Source organism: Cetorhinus maximus, chromosome 9 (genome assembly GCF_964194155.1).
Source record: "Cetorhinus maximus chromosome 9, sCetMax3.hap1.1, whole genome shotgun sequence".
Lineage (NCBI taxonomy): Eukaryota > Metazoa > Chordata > Chondrichthyes > Lamniformes > Cetorhinidae > Cetorhinus > Cetorhinus maximus.
This window is the reverse complement of record NC_135887.1, coordinates 28,466,525-28,490,019: the sequence shown is the minus strand read 5'-3', so window position 1 is coordinate 28,490,019 and position 23,495 is coordinate 28,466,525. Positions and strand designations below refer to the sequence as shown.

General features: G+C 42.3%; 1 protein-coding gene across 8 annotated transcripts in view; it reads right to left on the bottom strand.

The window, feature by feature from the left end:
- LOC144684522 (NADPH--cytochrome P450 reductase-like) overlaps positions 1 to 23,495 on the bottom strand; it is a 99,755-nt gene that overhangs the window by 42,213 nt on the left and 34,047 nt on the right. For 5 of the 8 annotated variants that reach the window (XM_078548389.1, XM_078548387.1, XM_078548386.1 and 2 more), the window contains 2 exons: positions 22,454 to 22,667; positions 881 to 929 (listed from right to left, as the gene is read on the bottom strand). In XM_078548389.1, the coding sequence (XP_078404515.1) occupies positions 881 to 929; positions 22,454 to 22,647 (243 nt within the window). In that variant the 5' untranslated portion in view covers positions 22,648 to 22,667. The remainder of the gene's footprint in view (positions 1 to 880; positions 930 to 22,453; positions 22,668 to 23,495) is intronic. The other 3 variants (XM_078548391.1, XM_078548390.1, XM_078548392.1) reach the window with 1 other exon arrangement.

Here is a 23,495-nt window from a genome sequence, read left to right as displayed (position 1 = left end):
TAAATCACTGGTTATGCTAGAACTGGAGTATTGTGGACAATTTTGGGCATCACACTTCAGGAAAAGGTGTAAAAGCCTAAGAAAGGATGCAGAGAAGATTTACCTCTATGTTACCAAGGACGAGGGACTTCCATTCTGAGGAGGGATTGCAAAAGTTAGGACTGTTCTTCTTGGCACAGAAAAGATTAATAGTGACATGATAGAGGTTTGCCAAGGTGATGAAATCTTTTGATAGAGTAGGTAGAGAAAAATTACTTCTTCTTATGAATGACTCAATAACTGGAGGTTATAGATTCAAAATCATTGTCAAAAGATCTAGAGGAAAGCTCAGAATAATTTTCCCCCCATTCAAAGTTGTCAGGATCTGGAACGTTCTACTGAAAAGGTGATGGAAGCAGATTTTGCTTTTTTTTTAAAAAAAAGGAAACTGGACAAGTACTCGAGGATGAGAAACTTATGGGATTACAGACAGACAAAAAGCAGGGAGGAGAGACGATGCCTGACAGGTCTTTCAAAGAGCCTGCTCAGGCATGGTGGGCTGAATGGTCTCCTTCTGTGCTGTAAGTTTCTATGATTCTACAATTCTAAGCCCTAGAGGAGGTGCAGAGAAGGACAAGGACCAATCCAAAGTATCACAGGAGTCACGCAGAGAGATAAAAGACATTGGCCTTTTCAGCTTGGCAGGGGTTCTTATGGTGTTATACAAGACAGTAAAACTGTATATCCAGGACATAGCCAAATTTAAACCTAACAGTAGGGCACATTGAAACTAGTGAAAGCTAACTGGGGAGGATAACATTTTTGGAGGGAATTAATTCTCTCTTATCACTATGTGGTTATGTCCATGCCACAGAATATCATAACTGAAAATTGTACTTACTGTTTTTTTCATTTTTTCAATGAAACTGGTTTCTCGTATTGTTGGTACCCTGCAAACACAAGACAAATCAATTACTAAGACAAGATTACTGAGGTTTATTTAGAGTTGTTCTGCAAGATCTGGTCCATAAATTTCATGTTGCTGCACATCTTAATGAAAACAGCCCTGTGAAATAGTAAATTACCTTTCACCCAATGACCCAATGAGCAGACACTATGGTTATCCAGTACAGTCATACCCAATGCATTATAGGAAGAGTGACATGCACCAGAAAACTTACCTTGTGCCAATATGCCTCTTCCACAATACACTAAATTCATATCACAGAAGTTTTCACCTCAGAGTTAAGCCATTTGGCCATTGTATGCGTGCCAATTTTTTGCTGGACCAGCCCAGAGCTCATCCTACTGCCTTGCTCTAAAGGCAGCATCCTCTAACTACCAGTGCGTTATCAAGTGTATCACTCAAAATACTTTTTCAATGGCCTGGGATTGAAACCAGTACAGGATGATGGGTTGAAAGACTGCTGCCTGTAATGGTGGGTGGGGGATGAGTTGAGCAGTCTGAATCTAGTTTTTAAATGTGCATAATCTAACAATCCGATGCTGTCTGGAAGCTTCTCAGTGAAGTTAGCAGATGAATAAAACCTAGAAAAATGGTAGGTAAAAGAGCAAATCCAACTAACTAACATATGGAGTAAAACGTAACTACACAAAACCACGAAAATACTTCCAACCAAAACAACCATGTCCCTTCAAGAAGCCTGCTTCAGCAACCAGTCCCTGAACTCTCATGTCCATTTTATACAGATGAAGTGTCACTGTGCACCGAGTCTAGCCCAAAATCAAAACATTTGGTGCTTGAACTTCAGCTTAATATTAATACCAAAATTGCCCTTGCCAGCTGATGGCAGTGTCCGCAACAAAAGCATCTTACTTTTCAGTCACCAACTGCAAAGGAGCCACGGCACTGCTGGGGCCCCAGAAAAGGGTAACATTCTCCACTATAATGACCACAAAAACACATACATGCACACAGGCACAGCCAGTGCTCTTTCCAAACACACAGCTGAAAAACATGGGAAAATTAAACTGCTAAATATTTTCCACAGTTCTTGTGAGGATAATACAGAAAATCACATCCTGCGTTATTGAAATCCTACAGATAACAATTTAGAAATTTTGTACAGGTATAACAATTTCATCACTTAGTTACTAGGGTATTAATTATGTATGTACTGATTTTTAGAAGTTTAATGGCTCCAAAGTGGCTACCTTTCCAAAAACTGCAATTATTACTCCAACAGTAGGTTGATTGAGTAAAATGCAACACTAAATACACCAAAAACATATCAAACCACAATATTGAGAAGCTTATTAAAGTGACGTGAACAAAGTCTATCACAATGCTGAATGGGTTGCTTTTAGTTGCTATTCTGAAACTCTTGTATTTTAGGTTTGACAGAGTCTGAGCGTTGCACTACTGACACCGATCTGTCAACAGGGAGAGGGTACTTTACATTGCAACCTTGGTTTGATGTAATGAGCTGACTGTATAATAACTGCAAGAAACCCTGTTTTTTCATTGATTGTGGCACAGTATTTATCGTGTTCAAATGGAGAAAGTTCCACTGGTTTAGGATATTCACTAACTTTCCCTTATGCCACAAGAACATAGATTCAAGAAACAGTGCAAGAGTGATGTCTCATTAACAGCACTCCATCTATCCTCGTTACCCATTCTTTTCTTCTTCCCCAAAATCATTATAACACTGGGAAAGTGTAGCAAGCACTTCAGCAACCTGAAGTTGGAGCCAGACATGTGGCTCAATGGAGCAGACAACCGGACAGGAAGAACACTGGTGGAGAAGACGGGAAAACTCAGATATTAAGTGGATACAACAGTTGATGAATTGGTTATAGCAGAGAGTTGTAGATGAAGATACTTGTAGACAGAGGATAGGCAGAATGGAAATCTATCATGTAACTCAGGCAGCCAATTAGGGGTAAACGTCTGGGATTAGGGGGAAGAAGGCGGTTACAGGAACCAAGCTTGGAGGGAGTTACAGAGCACGATTAGGGTAATTAGAAGCAAGTGTAAGTAATAAAACAAATATAGCCAGACTAAGCAAGCCAGATATGACTTAAAAAGCAAGGTAGGCAAGTGTTATACAGGTGTGTGCAACATGTTTTTTTATTCATTCACGGGATGTGGCTTCACTGGCTGGGCCAGCATTTATTGCTCATCCCTAATTGCCCTTGAGAAGGTGGTGGTGAGCTGCCTTCTTAAACTGCTGCAGTCCATGTGATATATGTACACCCATAGTAGTGTTAGGAAGGGAGTTCCAGGATCTTGCCACAGCGACAGTGAAGGAATGGCGATATATTTCCAAGTCAGGATGGTGAGTGGCTTGGAGGGGAACTTACAGGTGGTGGTGTTCCCATCCATCTGCTGCCCCGGTCCTTCTAGATGGTAGTGGTCATGGGTTTGGAAGGCTCTGTCTAAGGAGCCTTGGTGAATTCCTGCAGTGTATCTTGTAGGTGGTACACACTGCTGCTACTGTGCGTCAGTGGTGGAGGGAGTGAATGTTTGTGGCTGTGGTGCCAATCAAGGGGCTGCTTTGTCCTGGATAATGTCAAGCTTCTTGAGTGTTGTGGGAGCTGCACTCATCCAGGCCAGTGGGGAGTATTCCATCACACTCCTGACTTGTGCCTTGTAGTTAGTGGACAGGCTTTGGGGAGTTAGGTGATGAGTTACTTGTCGCAAGGTTCCTACCCTCCGACCTGGTCTTGTATCCACAGTATTTGTATGGCTAGTCTAGTTCAGTTTCTGGTCAATGGTAACCCCAGGATGCTGATAGTGAGGGATTCAGTGATGGTAATGCCATTGAATGGCAAGGGGCAATGGGTAGATTCTCTCTTGTTGGAGATAGTCATTGCCTGGCACTTGTGTGATATGAATGTTATTTGCCACTTGTCAGCCCAAGCCTGGATATTGTCCAGATCTTGCTACATTTGGACATGGACTGCTTCAGTATCTGAGGAGTCGTGAATGGTGCTGAACATTGTGCAACCAACAGCCAACATCCCCACTTCTGACCTTATGATAGAAGGAAGGTCATTGATGAAGCAGCTGAAGATGTTGGCCCTGAGGAACTCCTGCAGTGATGTCCTAGAACTGAGATGATTGACCTCCAACAACCACAATTATCTTCCTTTGTGCTAGGTATGACTCCAGCCAGCAGATAGTTTCCCCCAATTCCCACTGATTCCAGTTTTGCTAGGGTTCCTTGATGCCACACTTGGTCAAATGTGGCCTTGGTGTCAAGGACAGTCACACTCATCTCACTGCTGGAATACAGCTCTTTTGTCCATGCTTGAACCAAGGCTGTAATGATGTCAGAAGCTATGTGACCCTGGCAGAACTTAAACTGAGCATCAGCAAACAGGTTATTGCTAAGCAAGTGCCGCTTGATAGCGCTGTTGATGACCCCTTCCAACACTTTACTGATGATCAAGAATTGACTGATTGGCCAGGTTGCATTTGTCCTGCTTTTTGTGTACAGGACATACCAGTACAATTTTCCACATTGCCTGGTAGATGCCAGTGCTGTAGCACCTGGCTAGATGCGCAGCATGTTCTAGCGAGCAAGCCTTCAGTACAATTGCCAGAAGATTGTCAGGGCACATAGCCTTTGCAGTATCCTGTGCCTTCAGCCTCTTCTTGATATCACGTAGAGTGAATCGAATCGGCTGAAGATTGGCATCTGTGACACTGGGGACCTCTAGAGGGGGCTGAGATGGATCATCCACTCAGCATTTCTGGCTGAAGATTATAGCAAATGCTTCAGCTTTTGCACTGATGTGCAGGGCTCCTCCGTCATTAAGGATGGGGATATTTGTGGAGCTGTCTCCTTCAGTGAGTTGTTTAATGGTCCACCACAATTCACGACTGGATGTGGCAGGACCGCAGAGCTTAGATCTGATCCGTTGGTTGTGAAATCGCTTAGCTGTGTCTATCACTTGTTGCTTATGCTGTCTGGCATGCAAGTGGTCCTGTGTTGTAGCTTCACCAGACTAGCACCTAAATCTTATATATGCCTGGTGCTGCTCCTGCCATGCCCTCCTGCACTCTGTTGAACGAAGGTTCATCCCCTGGCTTGATGGTAATGATGAGGGTGGGGGATGTGCCAGGCCCTGAGGTTACATATTGTGGTCAAGTACAACTCTGCTGCTGCTGATGGCTCACAGTGCCTCATGAATGCCCAGTCTCGAGTTGCTAGGTCTGTCCGAAACATGATGCAGGGGCATCCTCAATGTGAAGATGGACTTCGTCTTCACAAGGACTTTGGATGTCACTCCAACCAATACTGTCACGGACAGATGCATCTGGGGCAGGCAGGTTGGGGAGGATGAGGTCATCACCTGCTGCAAACCCAGTCTAGCAGCTATGCCCTTTAGGACTCGACCAGCTCGGTCTATGGTGGTGCTACCAGCCACTTTTGGTGATGGACATGGAATTCCCCCACCCAGAGTACATTCTGTGCCCTTGCCACTCTTGGTGCTTCCTCCAAGTGTGTTCAACATGGAGGAGCACTGATTCATCAGCTGAAGGGGGAGGGAGGGGGGAAGTGGTATGTGATAATCAGCAGGAAGTTTCCTCACCCTTGTTTGACCTGATGCCATGAGGCTTCATGGGGGCCAGAGTCGACGTTGAGAACTCCCTGGGCAACTCCCTCCCAACTGTATACCACTGTGCTGCCACCTCTGCTGGGTCTGTCCTGCCAGTGGGACAGGACATACCCAGAGACGATGATGGTGATGTCTGAGGCATGATCTCTAAGGTATGATTCTGAGTGTATGACCATGTCAGGCTGTTGCTTGAAAAGTCTGTGAGACAGCTCTCCCAATTTTGTTAGTAAGGAGGACTTTGCAGGGTCGACAGGGCTGGGTTTGCCTTTGTAATTTCTGGTGCCTAGGTTGATGCCAGGTGGTCTGGCAGATTTCATTCCTTTTTATTGACTTTTTAGCTGTTTGATATAGCCAAGTGGCTTGCTAGGCCATTTCAGAGGGCATTTAAGAGTCAACCACATTACTGCGGATCTGGAGTCACATGTAAGCCAGACCAGGTAAGGACGGCAGATTGCCTTCCCTGAAGGATATTAGTGAACCAGATGGATTTTTACGACAATCAACAATGGTTTCATGGTCAATATTAGACTTTTAATTCCATTTAATTTTTTATTCAAATTTCACCATCTGCTGTGTGGGATTCGAACCAGGGTCACCATAGCATTACCCTGGGTCTCTGGATTACCAGTCAGGTGACAATACAACTACACCACTACCACCCCCACAATCTCCAGTAGTCTTTCGTGCAAGTAGGTTGGAGTCGAACAGTTATAATTTATAGCTGCTTGCTTAGCCTATCCCTTAAAGGCTATTCAAACTACAGTCTGTTCTAGCTTTCTAGCCTTACAATCTGGGCAACCAATCCCAGACAACACATCTATCATAGGGAAAATGTCAGAAGCTATTGTTAAAGAAGCTATAATAGGGCACTTGGATAAGTTCAAGGTAATCAAGCAGAGTCAACATTGTTTTGAGGGGGAAATCATGGTCAACCAACTTATTGGAGTTCTTTAAGGAAGTAACATGTGCTGTGGATAAAGGGGAACTGGTGGATGTACTGTACTTAGATTTCCAGAAGGCATTTGATAAAGTGCCACATAAAAGGTTATTGCAGAAAATAAAAGCTCATGGTATAGGGATAATATATTGGCATGGATAGAAGATTGGCTGGCTAACATGAAGCAGAGAGTAGGCATAAATGGGTCTTTTTCAGGTTGGCAAGATGTAACAAGTGTGTGCCACAAGGATCAGAGCTGGGACATCAACTGTTTACAAGCTTTATAAATGACTTGGATGAAGGGATGGATGGGATGGTTGCCAAATTTAGGTAGGGAAGTAAGTTGTGAAGAGGACATAATGAGCAACAAAAAGATATAGATAGGTTAAGGGAGTTGGCAAAGATCTGGCAAATGGAGTATAATGTGGGAAAATGTGAAATTGTCCATTTTGGTAGAAGAATAAAAGAGAAGCATATTATCTAAATGGTGAGAGAGTGCGGAGTTCAGAGGTGTAGAGGGAGCTGGGTGTCTCAGTGCATCAATCGCAAAAGGCTAGTATATAGGTACAGCAAGTAATTAGAAAAGCTAATAGAATGTCATCATTTCTTGCAAGGGGAGTTGAATACAAAAGTAGGGAGGTTATGCTTCAGTTATATAGAGTACTAGTGAGACCACATCTGGAGTACTGTGTACAGTATTGGTCACCTTATTTAAGGAAGGATGTAAATGCGTTGGCAGCAATTCAGAGAAGGTTTACCAGACTAATAACTGGAATGGGCAGGTTGTCTTATGAGGAAAGGGTGGACAGGTTAGGCTTGTATCTGCTGGAGTTTAGAAGAGTAAGAGGCGACTTGATTGAAACATATAAAATCCTGAGGGATCTTGACAGGGTGGACGTGGAGAGGATGTTTCCTCTTGTGGGAGAATCTAGAACTAGGGGTCACCGTTTAAAAAGAATGGTTTGTCCATTTAAAACAAAGATAAGGCGAAATTTTCTCTGAGGGTCGTGAGTCTTTGGAACTCTCTTCCTGAAAAGGCGGTGGAAGCAGAGTATTTGAATATTTTTAGGGCAGAGGTGGAGATTCTTGGTAAGCAAAGAGGTGATAGGTTATCGGGGTAGACGGGATGCAGATTTGAGATTACTATCAGATCAGCCATGATCTTATTAAATGGCGATGCCAGCTCAGGGGCAAATGCCCTTCCCCTGTTCATATGCTCATATGTTCGTATATCCTGCTTGCTGATTTGGCCTGTTTGACATTTGGATAGCTGTAAGGTTTGGAAAGGGCCGATGGATAAATCCCAAATCAGAACACCAAGCTCCTGTTAGTCTCTCAAAGGAGATACTAGATGTTTCTCTTCTTATTGTGGGCATGTGAATGATCTCCCCTTGTGTACTAATCATTAACATGACTGATTTCCCCACTATGTTCAACCTTGAACTCGTGCCTCATGCAGCTGCAGTGAAGAGCTGAGATCAAGGTTAAAGACACTGATTGAGTTAAATAAATTTATCTCCACATGTAGAAGACAATTTGAATGTGCCAGCAAATCTTATTCACACAGCACACTAATCATTAGAGTACGGCAGGGTACTTTAATTGCATTTACACTGCATTTACATTTTTGCGCATGCAAAACTGTTCAGGGAATATCTCAAATTCCTCTTTCTTACACAAATGGGAAATGTTTTTCCTTGTTTTGTAATGGCAGTCAATTGTATTGGCCCTGATTAGAAGGGGCTTCATTAAGAGAAAAAAGGCATTTTTGAAGAGCACACTGACAATAACAGTTTAACCAGTTTTGATTTTTGCCGCATTTATACAATTTTAGGAGAAAGGCCCAAGACTCTTCTGGAAGTCACCCATCTCAATTTTCTTTGGAAAAAAAAACAGAATGAGATAAAGAGTTCTGAATCGGCACCTTTTTGGTGTGTGGCTGGGTGGAGGGATGTGGTGGAGAAGCTTAAGAGAAAGCATGCAACCCAACAAGTTCCACTCAGAGCACTCTGGAAACAGGGTTATTTATTCCAATAAAATCATAACTAAAGGTTTAAGCACATAATTTTTTGCTTCAGAATAAAAATGCAGCAAAATTTAAAAGCAGGCAGATATTTTTGTGATCTGTTGCTACAATAGGGGCAATTAAGGAGTTAGGCTAGCCAGTGATGTCCACATCCTATGAAAGAATATATATTAAAAAACGATATGGTTGTACAGAGGTAAACAATGCTGTGCTGACAGTCAAATAACTGGAGAGGCTCCTCATGACTTGAGATGGAGGAGTTACACTGCCACACTGCCACAGTTCTTCCAACTCAATCAGCATTTTAGTAGCTACTTCCCATCTGCAGTTTAAGTAATGTGAACTCCTGTTCCTTGCAGGAGGGAAGTAATTTAACTTTGTTTTTTTAGGTTTACTCAGCTGCACAAGACCAAATCCCTGGAATACATTAACTGGAACAAACTGAAACAAAATGCCTTGGCACCCCTCAGTACAAATGCAGGTTCTTCAGTTTTGACTGTGATCAACTTGTTACTCATATGCAATTGCATCTCTGGACACAGCAGGGACCCAGCCCATCCTGTACGTGCCCAATGTAGAAATTCCTATTCATAACAAGTCAGAATAATCAATGCATTTGAAAAATTGTCAGAATGCGATACTATGTAACACAGTTTTCCCTGAAGACAATCTATTCTCTATTTCGTGCATGTGCCATTGCTCAAGATGTAGTACCTACAACTTCACACTTAGAAATTTTATAGGGTTGACGGCAACATGCAAATCCCACTGCTAGCAGAGGGCTGGTTCTTTCATGGCCAGGCCCAAAGGGCAGCTTCTGGTGGTAAGTTGGCAAACACCACACTGTCTGGAGACAGAATAGTATGCCTTGTGCATCCAGAGGCACAGACACCAAGTGAGAACCATATGCAACTTCTCAGATTTTGAAGCAGTCAGTGCCCACATGCAGCAAGAGCTGGACAACATTCAGGCTGTTAAGTGGCATGTAACATTCATGTCCCACATGTTGGAGGTGGTCATTGCCTACCATAAGAAAAAGAATCTAACCATCTCCCCTTGATGTTCAATGATATTACCATAGCTGAATTCTCCACCAACACCCTCGGGGACTTACAATTGGCCAGAAACTGAACTGGACCAGCCATATAAATGCTGCAACTACAAGGGCAGATCAGAGGCTGGGAATTCAGCAGTGAGTAACCCACCTCCCAAACCCTGCTCTCCATCTACAAGGCACAAGCTGATAGGGACGGAATACTCCCCGCTTGCCTAGATGAGTGCAGCTCCAACAACATTCAAGAAATTCAACACCATCCAGAACAAACAATCCTCTTGATTGGCACTCCATCCACCACCTTACACATTCACTCCCTCTACCACTGGTGGCAGTGTGCATCATCTACAAGATGCACTGCAGCAATTCACCAAGCCTCCTTCAACAACACCTTCCAAAACCTGCAACCCCTACCACCTAGGAGGACAAGGACAACATTCGCATGGGAACATCACCATCTGCAAGTTCCCTTCCAAGCCACAAACCATCCTGACTTGGAACCATAATGCCATTCCTTCACTGTCACTGGATCAAAGTCCTGGAGCTCCCTCCCCTAGCAGCACTGTGAATGTACCTACACCTCAAGGACTGCAGCAGCTCAAGGCTGTGGCTCACACCCACTTCAAGGCACAGTGAGGGATGGACTACAAATACTGGCCTTGCCAGTGATGCTCACATCCCATAAACGAATAAAAAAAATTAAACTGAACATTCAATATACTAGCACATAGGTAACACAAGGCAGCAAAATGCAAGCTGTCTTGCGATCTCATATCACAACAGTAGCGTTATTTTTCAGCATTAATTAGAAAACACCAACCTGCTTAGGTCTGTTTCCTGCTGGCGAACAGAGAATATGCAGCCCATAGTTCCAGTTGTAGGTTTCTCAGCCTATCATGCAAGTTGCAGTTTAGGCAGAATTCCCCTGTATATGCGCTACGTTTTTGCTCTATTCCGATGTTACAGACCATTCACCCTGTCACAATCAAGATCCTTGAATACAACAGTGAGAGCCTCTAACTCCCCCAGTGGAATCCCTCAAGTTGAACTGATTCGTGATCCATATTTGCACTGTCACTGCACCCCTGCCAAGATCCACTGACACTCGAGTGGCTGCAATAAAAAATAATTAAATTTTCTACAGCTGCCGACAGCCCTGTCCATCTGTGTATAACTCTTTTTGCAATATGCCCCTCTTCTGCACTCGTGTTTCCCTTAGCAACAGCCACATCACATCCAATGACCTCTCGAGGAGAATAGCTAAGCTGAAAGGCAGCTGTTTCAGAATTGAACAGAGGAAGCCTGCTGCTATGGTTACCTAATCCATCATAAAAGATTCCTACTCATGACATATCTCCCATTCTTTTCACCGCCCAACGAATGATACATCACATCAAATGATCACAGAAAACAAAAATGTCAGGAGATAATCATCACACTTGAACCTACTAAGCACTTGGTCCTTGCTAACTATACGCAAAAATTAAAAAAAAGGTTTGTTTGTCAGTGACTTCATTTACCAAAAGGTTCAAGTTGCCTCTGTCACAAGGCAATTTCTTCATTCCTGGATGTGATCAGGAAGTGAGAGAGGTCTTGGCGCAGCAATGCTGAGGTTTGAGTTAATGAGTAAAATCTTCTGACGGACTGAACAGCGCAGTGGTTTAGACAAGCCTTTTATCATCGAGGTCCATATCAGTGTGTTGCAATGAAAGCTTAGCCATTGAGATCCAGTGTGAAATATATTTGGATAATCTCAACACAGCTTGCAGACAGTATGAACCAATATCATCACTGGCTCTAGCAGTAGCCATTCAACACCACTGCTCTGCAATTCAGTCAAAATGTGGCTGATCTGTACTTCAACTCCATTTACCCACCATGGCTCCACATCCCTTGGTACCATCAACCAACAAAAATACATCACTGAGTCTTGAAAGCACCCAGCATCCACAACCTTTCAAAGGAAAGAATACCAGGGTTCTACTACCCAATGTGTGAAAAAAAATGCCAGACTTCCTTCTTGAGCAAAATACTGGGGATGCTGGAAAATCTGAATCAAAAGGCAGAAAATGCTGGAAATATTTAGCAGGTCAAACAACGTCTGAGGAGAGAGAAACAGAGTTAATGTTTCAGGTCAATGGCCTTTCAATAAGAGTATTTCCAGCATTTCCTGACTTCGTGTTCTCAAATTGTCCAGCTTCAATTCTAAGATTCTGCCCCATCATTCTTGAGGCCACCCCTCCAGAGGAAACAGTTTACCTGTATCTACCCATCAAATCCTTTTAATGACTGTAAATGTCTCAATTAGGTCACATCTTAACTTTCTACACTCATGATAAATACAGGTCAAGTTTATACAACCTGTCCTCATAAGATGGTGTCCTCGGCCCAACCATCTTCAGCTGCTTCATCAATGGCCTTTCTTCTATCATAAGGTCAGAAGTAGGGATGTTTGCTGATGATTGCACAATGTTCAGCACCATCTGCACCTCCTCAGATACTGAAGCAGTCCATGTCCAAATGCAGCAAGACATGGTCAATATCCAGGCTTGGGCTGACAAGTGGCAAGTAACATTCACGCCACAAGTGCCAGGCAATGACCATTTCCAACAAGAGAGAATCTACCCATTGCTCCTGGGCGCTGGCTAGGAATCCTGCGACGAGTAACTCACCTCCTGACTCCCCAAAGCCTGTCCACCATCTACAAAACACAAGTCAGAAGTGTGATGGAATATTCCCCACTTGCCTGGATGAGTGCAGCTCCCACAACACTCGAAAAGCTTGACACTGTCCAGGACAAAGCAGCCCACTTGATTGGCATCACATGCACAAACATTCACTCCCTCCACCACTGATGCACAGTAGCAGCAGTGTGTACCATCTACAAGATGCACTACAGGAATTCACCAGGGCTCCTTAGACAGCACCTTCCAAACCCTCGACCACTACCATCTAGAAGGAAAAGGGCAGCAGATGGATAGAAACACCACCACCTTGAAGTTCTCCTCCAAATCAGTCACCACCCTGACTTAGAAATATATTGCTGTTCCTTCACTGTCGCAGGGTCAAAATCCTGGAACTCTCTTCCTAACAACACTGCAGGTGTACCTACATCACATGGACTGCAATGGTTCAAGGCAGCAGCTCACCTTCACCTTCTCAAAGGCAACTAGGGATGGGCAATAAATGCTGGCCCAGCCAGTGAAGCCCACATCCCATGAATGAATAAAAAATATATAACCCTATAGCTCCTGTATCACTCAAAGGCTAATAATGTCATTCATGTGGTGCAATGTCTGAAACTGAACACAATTCAGAACCCCAGATAGATATTGTCCAGCCAAGGCTTTATACAATTGAAGTATAACTTCTTCCCATTTCAGCCCCCTCGTGATAAAGGCCAACATTCTCTTAAGCTTTTTGATTGCTTTTTGTATCAGAGTCCTAGCTTTTTTTTGTAAAATATGTACGCGCTTAGACTCCCAAATCTTTGCTCCTCTACAGATCCTAGTTTATCCCATTTTGAGAATACTCGGATTTGACTACCACATGTCCAAAGTGGATGACCTTTCCCTTGTTTGCATCAAACTCCATCTGCCATAGTTTTGATCGCTCGCTTAATCTGTCCATGTCTTTTTGTAACTTTCTGCTCCCACCTGCACCGTTTACTGCCACCTACAAACTTGGACATACAATACTCTATTGTTTCATCCAAGTCATTAATAATTACAGTGAAAAATAGATCAGATCCCTAGGAACACCACTTGTCACATCCTGCCAATCTGAGTTCCTACCTTTATCTCCACTCTAATCCCTACTTCCCAACCAATTTCCAATCAAAGTCCAAAGGCTCCATTCTGACACATGCTAGTTCTCTGTCAGACAGGCGACAAACTGGCCTATACTAGAAACAGAATATGTCACATTTTTGCAATTGGAAATGCGTGATCATGTTATCTAGCTTTAGAGAAAGTGGGGGAAGATATTCCATTTCTCAGCATCTTGAGCAGCTCAAAATTCAATGTTGATGTGAGGTGGGGAGAGAATGGGATGGGGTAGGAAGAGCTAGAGAAGAAGAATGACCCCATTAGAACATAATTCCTCTGCAGCTTTTGAGTTGCAAAAAACTGGCCCTCAGTTTGCTAACAATGGGTTTCTGCAACATAATTACAATTAGGCACATCTTCAATTGACTCATTTTGATTTCTTGTAACTTGTTCTGATGACAATTTCTTATTCAAAAAATAATCCATCTATCACCAACCTCCCCATCGGTTGAATCTGTTCTACAATCACAGCTTTTCTGTGCCATTTATCAACTTCTATACTACTGAAAAATCTCTTTAAAAATCTGTTCAAGTTTCTCCAGCCATTCCTCAACACTCAGCCCTCTGATGGTAGGATCATTCTGGTAGTTGGTCGCCTCCAGGGCTTAAATGTCTCGTGGCTCAAAACCCCAATGGAAACCTTTGGTTCTCTCATGAGCCTGGATTGCCCTTTGCCCAGTTATGGACTGAACAGTTGAATTTTTATATGAGGCAGAGCAAGATTTCAAAAATAGAAACTCTTTACAGAACATTCAGGTTATAAATCACAAGCCTCTTTTCTCCACGTCTTGTAGTGAGGGTGAATGATTTGTTATCACTCAATTTGGCACATTCACTGCCTCCAAAGAAAAATTGAGTGTATGTGGGCAGCATTACATATTGCAAGTGTGGAACTTATCTCGTGACTGAGTGAAAACATTGTTAGATGAAGCAAATAGTGAAACTGATGCATTTTGTGAAGTTATATTTGAGTGCATTATGTACTATTTTAGAGAGGATTTAAAAGCAATGAAATATGTAGTGTGCATTCACTAGGATATAATCAGGGATGACGAGTTCATGAAATAGTATTTTTCCATTCGATCTAAAAAGGTGTTGCAGAGTGACCCAAGAGAGTTACAATAAGATTAAGTGATAGCTTATTTTAAATAATCTGATCAGCAGGCAGTAAGAGGGCATACAAATATACCAATTAGGAGTAGGCCATTCGGCCCCTTAGAGCCTGCTCCGCCATTTAATAAGATCATGGCTGATCTGACTGTGGCCTCAATTCCACATTCCCGACACCCTTTAGTTCCCTTGTTAGTCAAGAATTTATCTACCTCTGCCTCTGGGGGAGAGAGAGAGTTCCAAAGAACCTCAACCCTTGGAAAAAATTTCTCCTCATTACCATCTTAAACGGGCGACCCCTTATTTTTAAGATCATGAAACAAATTAAAGGAAAGTTCAGGGAAAAAAAAATATTTGGCAGGAAGTGATTGGAATGTTGAATTCTCTGTCCCAAATGTGTTGAAGCTGGAGAATTAACTTGTTGCTTTAAGAGGAATATTGAAACATGCAAATTTGAGTTTGTGTCAATTTTTTCTATCCCATTTCTTGAGATAGATTCCAAAATCTGATACCAAGGAAAGTTCTAGAATGGAATATCATCTTTGCTGTATTATTTGGGTTCCCTCCACCTCATTCGCTCAATAGCTTTATGCTCTCTGGCTCTTCTCTTGACAGTTCTAGTCACAGGTAACTATACTTTGTGCAACTGATTGCTATTTAACTATCAGCTGAGACAGAAACATCCAAGCCTCTGCTTGCTCTGTGCGGCCCTCCCCTTCCCACAAAGAGGGCCAGCATGAGCTACATAGGCCAAAAGGCCCCCTTCTGTGATTCTACAAGGACAAGTTTGCTGGCAATACAAAGTTAGGTGGGAAAATAAATTGTGAGGAGGATACAAAGAGTCTGCAAAGGGATACAGACCAGTTAAGTGATTGGGCAAGGAGGCATATGGATTATAATATGGAGAAGTACGAAACCATCCCACTTGGTTGGAAGAATGGAAAAGCAGATTTTTTTTTAAAAAAAAGGCAAGACGCTAATTAATGTTGCTATTGCAGGTTTTGAATGTCCTTGTACACTAATCAGAATTAACATGGAGACACAGCAAGCAATTAAGGTGGAAAAATTTCTGTTGACTTTTGCTGCAAGGAGGTTCAATACATGAATAAGGAAATTATGCTGCAATTATATAGGGTTTTGGTGAAACTACACACGAGGAGCTATGTGCAGTTTTAGTCTCGTTACCCAAGGAAGGATATACTTGTAAAACAGAGTGCAGATGGCAAACAGATTAAGCTGATATGAGTTTGGTGACCGGGGGTTTTAAGTATCTTTCGAAAAATCCGGTCTGCAGTTAGCATTTATCTGATATCTGCTTAGAACAAGTAAACTAAAGCAAATTCATAAACTAAAGCAAGTTTCTTCCAACCTTTAGTTCAGTATGGTCAATATGAGAAGCTAGGCACTAAATTAAAAAGAACCTTAAAGGTAACAATCTTCGATTGTTACCTGAGCGAAATGCAGATGTAGCATTGGGTAAACAAGGTTGGAGAGAGGAACGCTTGGCTCAAAGGCTGGTGACGGAGAAGTGGGTTCCAATTCATGGGGCACTGGCACCAGTATTGGGATGGTCTACACCTGAATCATGCTGGGACCAATGTTCTAGTGAGCTGTGTAGCTAGGGAAGTAGAGATGTTTTTAAACTAAATTGTCAGGGGACTGGATCAAATTTGGGAGGATGTGGTAAATCAAAGAGTAGAGACAAGGCAAGAGACAAAGGTATTAATATGGGAAATGATAAACAGACCGTGACAGGAAGGGACAGTACAAATCTATGAGTAAATCAGATGTGGCTAGAGGTTACAAAAATAATAAAAAAGCCAAAACAAAAGGCTCTGTATCTGAATGCATGTAGCATTTAAAAAACAGATGAACTGATGGCGCAAATAGAAATAAAAAAGTACAATTTGATAGCCATTAGAGACATGGCTGCAGGATGACATAGATTGGGATCTGGACATTGAAGGGTATGTGACATTTAGGAAGGACAGGAAGCTAGGAAAAGGAGGGGTGGCTCTGTTAATTAATGATGGTATTAGCACAATAGAGGGGGATGACCCAAGTTCAGGAAACCAGGATGTAGAAGCAGTTTGGTTAGAGATGAGAAATGATGAAGGCAAGCAGTCACTTGTAGGGGTGGTGTACAGGCCCCCTAACCACATGGGAGGACAGCGTATAAAGAAAGAAATAAGGGGAGCTTGTCAGAAAAGTTCAGCAATAATCATGGGGGATTTTAATCCACATATAGACTGGAAAATCAAATGGACAAAAGTACCCAGGATAAGGAATTCATAATGTTTTCTGGACAGTTTCTTAGAGCAGCACATTCTGGAGCCAACCAGAGAGCAGGCTATACTAGACCTGGTATCGTGCAATGAGATAGGATTAATTCATGACCTCATAATGAAGGCACCCCTAGGCAGCAGCGATCACAATGTTAATGTATTTTACATTCAGTTTCAGGGAGAGAAGAGTGAGTCTAAGACTAGTATTTTAAATTTAAATAAGGGCTATTATGAGGGCATGAAGCACAGCTAGCTAAAGTGAACTGGCAAATTAGGTTAAGGGATGGGTCAATAGAGACAGACATTTAGGGGGGTGTTTCAGAATACACAGAATTGATACATTCCAACAAGAAAGAAAAATTGAGAGAAGGACCCACCATTGGGTTAACTAAAAAAGTTAAAGATAATATCAAACTTAAAGAAAAAGCATATAATGGTGTAAAGATGGGTGGCAGCTCACAAGATTGGCCAGAATATAAAAAACAGTAAAGAATGACTAAGGAGGGAAAAATTAAGAGCATGTGAGAAAGCTAGCTAGAAATATAAAGACAGATAGTAAGAGTTTTTATAGATATTTAAGAAAAGAGTTAACAAAGTGAGCGTTGGTCCTATAGAAAGGGAGTCTGAGGAAATAATAATGGAAAACAAGGAGACAGCAGGTGAATTGAACAGGTAATTTGCATCGGTCTTCACTATACATACAAGAAACATCCCAGAAGCAGCTGTAAATCAGGACATGGAAGGGAGGGAGGAATTCAGAAAAAATTACAATCAGGGAAGCGACACTGAGCAAACTGTTGGAACTACGGGCTGACAAGTCCCCAGGTCTTGACGGACTTCAGCCTCGGGTCTTGAAAGAAGTGGCTAGTGAGATGATGCGTTGGTTTTGATGCATTGGTTTTAATTTTCCAAAATTCCCAGGATTCAGGGAAGGTTCCATTGGATTGGAAAATAGTGAATGTAACTCCTTTATTCAAAAAAGGAGGGAGACAGGCCAGTTAGCTGAACATCTGTCATAGGGAAAATGTTAGAAGCTATTATTAAAGATGTTATAGCAGGGCACTTAGATAAATTCAAGGTAATCAGGCAAAGTCAACAGTTTTGAGGGGGGGGAAATCATGTTTAACCAACTTTTTGGAATTCTTTGAAGAAAGGATAAAGGGGAACTAGTAGATGTACTGTACTTAAATTTCCAGAAGGCATTTGATAAGGTGCCACATCAAAGGTTATTGTGGAAAATAAAGCCCATGGTGTAAGGGTTAACATATTGGCATGGATAGAAGATTGGCTAGCTAACAGGAAACAGTAGGCATAAATGGATCCTTTACTAGTTGGCAGGATGTAATGAGTGGTGTATGCCAAGGAGATCAGTGCAGGGACCTCAACGTTTTACAATTTATACAAATGATTTGGATGAAGGGACCAAAGGTACGGTTGCTAAGTTTGCTGATGACACAAAGATAGGTAGGAAAGTAAGTTGTTAAGAGGATACAAGGAGGATACAAAAGGATATAGATAGGTTAAGTGAATGGGCAAAGATCTGGCAAATGGAGTATAACGTGGGAAAATGTGAAATTGACCATTTTGGCAGGAAGAATAAAAGAGAAGCATATTATCTAAATGGTGAGAGATTGCAGAGCTCTTAGATGCAGAGGGATCTGGGTGTCCTCGTGCATGAATCGCAAAAGGTTAGTATGCAGGTACAGCAAGTAATTAGAATGTTACCATTTATTGCGAGGGGAATTGAATACAAAAGTACAGAGATTATGCTTCAGTTACACAGGGCATTGGTGAGACCACATCTGGAGTAATGTACAATACTGGTTTTCTTATTTAAGGCAAGATATAAGTGTGTTGGAAGCAGTTCTGGGAAGGTTTACTAGACTAATACCTGTAATGGGCGGGTTGTTTTGTGAGGAAAGATGACGAGCTAGGCTTGTATCCACTGGAGTTTAGAAGAGTAAGAGGCAACTTGATTGAAACATACAAGATCCTGAGGGGTCTTGATAGGGTGGATGTGGAAAGGATGTGTAAGAATCTAGAATTAGGGGTCACTGTTTAAAAATAAGGTGCTGCCCATTTAAGACCAAGAGGAGGAGAAATTTTCTGAGGGTTGTGAGTCTTTGGGACTCTTCCTCAAAAGGTGGTGGAAGCAGAGATTTTGAATATTTTTAAAGCAGAAGTGGAAAGATTCTTGATAAGCAAGGCTTAGCAAGAAAGGTTATCAGGGATAGGCAGGATTGTGGAGTTGCAATTATAATCAAATCAGCCATGATCTTATTGAATGGCAGAGCAGGCTTGAGGGGCCGAATGGCCTACTCCTGCTCCTCAGAGGGGATGAAACAAAGATTCTCTAGATTGATTCCTAGGATGAGAGGGCTGTCCTATGAGGAGAAACTGAGTGGAATGGGCCTAAACTCTAAGGAGCTTAGAAGAATGAGAAGTGATCTCATTGAGACATGCAAGATTATGAGTGGGGTTGACAGGGTAGATGCTGGGAGGATGTTTACACTGGCCCAAGAGTATCAAACCATGGGTCATAGTCTCAGGATAAGGGGGTCGGCCATTTTGGATCGAGGTGAGTAGAAATTTATTTAGAGGGTTGGAAATCTTTGGAATTCTCTCCTTCAGAGGGCCATGGTTGCTAAGTTTTTGAGTACATTCAAATCTGAGATCAATAGATTTTTGGGCAGGAGGTGAAATCGAGATGTCGTGGAAAAGTAGAGCTGATTTAGAAATTCAATCATGATCTTACTGAATGGTGGAGCAGGGGTTGTACGGCCTACTCTACTTACGTTCATATGTTCTAAATGAGCCAGTTCATTTTTTTTTTTAAGTTGCAGTACAGTCAACTTCTGCCATTCACGACCCCCTTTATTGCCAATTCATTTAACTGCGTGAAAGTGTTTGCACACCCGTTTGATGTTTGCTGCCTCAAATCATTGCCCACCCATGATTTAACATTTAAAACTTCTCACCTGAACATATGTTGGTCCCAAAATAAAAGACTGAATTTAGAGGTCATTAAAAACGATGCTTCTGTGTTGTCTTTCCTATGTAGAAAGTGCGTACTGCGCATGTACCATCTTTAACTGCACGTGGTTTGCTGTGATTTACTGGATACAGTAACTCCCAATCAGCATTTAGCAGTACAGGTACAGTACAGAACATTACTAAACATAAGCAAGTCAGAGCCAAGCAGAAAACTTTCCAGGAAAGCGATGGCACTTGAACAACAAGTCACAATCTGAGATAGACTGAAAAGTGGTGCAAGTACTACCTTTTGGTGAGAGAATGCTCTGTCAATGAATCCAAAATCAGGTACATTAGGCAGTCTGAAGAAAAAATAAGGGCCAGTGTTAGTGTCACACTGCCAGGTTAACTTTTGGGAGCAGGAGAGATCCACACTTAGAGGAAATGGAGAAGTTACTCAACATGTGGATAAAGCACCAGCATCAAAAAAGGACCCCAGTTAATGGTCCAATCATTTGAAACAGGACAGTTGAATTAACCAGCACGAAGTAATAAAAAGGCAAAGCTGATGTCACCAGTGACAGTGACAATGACAATGAAGGTGGTGCAGAAGGTGCCTTTCCTTCGACTTCTAAAGGATTCTCAGCCAGCACGGGACGGTTCGCTCGTTTTAAATAGATCAAGTGGATGAGTTGCTTCAATCTCATCAAGAGGAACTCTCTATGGAAGATTTGGTTGAACTGATGAAATTAAATGAAAATAAACAGGAGCAGGAAGAGGAGCCCAAGAAGGCGCGATTCACAACCAATATGGTGGCAGATCTCATAAGATCAGATAAAGATTTGAAAAAACAGGCGACAGATCATGATTCAAGCACAGAAAGAAGCACTGCCTTTTGTAGAGTGATGACACTGCTACTGATTCTTACTAAGAACTTTTTCTTCAATTTTGTAAAGGTGAAGCAATCAACAATAATGTCGTCCTTTGCATCCACATCAACATCCCGCCGTCCACCACGTCACCCACTTCCTCTACCTCCACTCTCAAGAACACTACCTGTACTGTAATTTGTACTATACTGTAACTGACAAGTTTAACATTGTTCTTGTTTTCTTCCATTGTCAAACAATTTCTGCAGTAAGATTGTCTTGAATTTACTCAAAAACAGTTTTTATTGCCTCTTTTCCTTAAAAAAGTCACATTTTGGGATGGTGGGAACTTATCTAATTCACTCCCATTATAAAGTACCTTTGCCGTTTGCTATTTCACCCATCATGAGATTTCGCGGGAATGCAACCCCCATGAATGGCAGGACTTTACAGTAATTGACGTTGCCTTTTTTTGAGACACATTTTAGATACCAATGGTTCTGGGCGGTTTCCTCTTGCCTGTCGGTAGCTTAAGTGGAAGATTCCAAGTTGCCTTCCCAGGACTGAGTCATTTTATTATCCCAGTGCTGCCAGATCCTAACTTTCATTTAAATATTACTAGATCCCCATTCCCACACATCCTGAATGCAGCCAGGCCGTAGATAACTTGCTATACTCCCAAAACGTCTACTCCCTCCTCACAATCTCTGCCCAGTCCCTCCCGGACCCCTGTCTCCCAGCTTCAAGTTCTCTCTTACCTATGTGTTACAACAGTTGAGAGGGTCCCAGCCTCCAAGATCTGTATTAACTTGTTGGGCTGCTATCCTACTGCATACAATATAAAGCTGAAAGATAGCAATGGAGTTCAGCAGTAAAGGAATATAAGACACACCAGGAGACATACAAGCAAGACTAACAGAAAGAATGAGGGGACAGTAGATTAAAGAAATACCTACAAACCACAGTAAAGTGTGTTAAAGGTATAGAAAGGAAGAGAGCAAGTACAACAAAAGCTTGTATTTCGATGTATTGTATTTCTTTAATTAGTAAAATGTCCCAAGGCACTTCACAGGATTGTTGTGTAAGAAAATTTGACACCAAGCCAAAAAGGAGATATTAGGACAGATGACTAAAAGCTTGGTCAAAGGGGTAGGCTTTAAGGGAGTATCTTAAAGGAGAGGATAAAGAGGGAATTTCAGAGTTTAGTGCCTCAGCAGTTGAAGACACAGCCATCAATGGTGGAGTGATTAAAATTGGGGATGTGCAAGAGGCCAGAATTGGAGGAGCAAAGATATCTTAGAGGGTTGTAGGGCTGGAAAGGATTACAGAGTTTGGAGGGAAGAGGCCATGGAAGGATTTGAAAACAAGGTTGAAAATTTTGAAATCGAAGTGCTACTCAAATGGGAGCCAATGTAAGTCAGCAAGGACAGGGTGATGGGTGAATGAGATTTGGTGCCAGTTAAGATAAGGACAGCAGTGCTTTGGATGATGCTAAATTTATGAAGGGTGGAAGATGAGAGGTTGGCCACAGGCAATTTGAAATAGTCAAGTCTAGAACTAACAAAGGGAGGTGTGAAGTAAGGATATGCTAAAGAGTTCAAAATACAGTCTTAGTGATGGAGTGGATGTTAGATCAAATATTGCACTAGATTGCAAAAAATAAATATCGGGTTCATTTTCAGATAGTTGCCAGGGACAGGAAGAATCTAAACTACAAAGACACAATTTTTATGGAGTTCTCCACAAGACATCAACTAGCTTCCATGGAATACTTTCTAGGCATTTTTGTTTAAACACTTACTGTGGCTGGATTGTTCTGTAGTCTGGGACGTCCACTTTTTTTTTTCTGAAGACAAACCAATAGATTACAAACCCAGCAAGAAGGGAGAATAGAAAGACGTCCAGCATACTAAACAACGATTCTTCCACCACCACAGAAGACTCGGCATCACTGGCTGCTTTTGATGCCCCAAACTCCACTTCAGAAGAATCCATGTTCCTTACTGATGAAGCTGCTAAAAGAAGAAACAAATGTTCACTTTTGGGAAAAGCCAATTTCTGCTTTTAATTTTCCCAATAAACTTCCTTTTCCAAAACTGTCTTCATTGCCAAAAGATTTGCAATATAACATTAGAAGGGGGCTACACAAAGTCTGGGTCTCTCACTCGATGAGCTAAACCGAGAGATATAGGGGGTGAGGGAAGGATGGAATGCAATATTTCAATTTGTCAGGGAGACCAAAACCAGGGATTATTAATAAAAGATATATTAATAAAGTATGGAATTCACAGCCCGCTCGCCGACGCGTAAAATGACACGCAGTGATGTCGGGCGTGCGTCCCAACATCACCTCGCGTCATTCAGATCTCGAGTGCAGCGGGCACACACCGGAGTCGGCTGCACGCCCAAACTGTCAAAGGCCTATAAAGGCCATTTAAACACCAATTAAGCTAATTAACTGAGCTGCCTGTCTAACCTAAAGGTTGGCAGCCATCACATTTATCACGAAGCCTCATCCACGGGCAGGATGAGGTTTCATGAGGGTTTTTAAAGTTTAATAAAAGCTTTTAATAAAGTTCATTGACATGTCCCCTCATGTGACACTGTCACAAGAGGGGACGTGTCTTAAAGTATTTTTTTCTTCATTAAAATTTTCAAATATCAAACTGATCTCCCTGAGGCAGCTCTGTGTCTCGCAGATTTCTGCACTCTTTTGCATGCATGCGAAAGAGCGCAAGACCTGACTCAGCCTACTACCCCACCCGCACAGGGAGCGCACAGCGCTTCTGGGCGTGCGTCACGCTGGGCGGGCCTTAATTAGCCCGCCCAGGTAAAATGGTGGT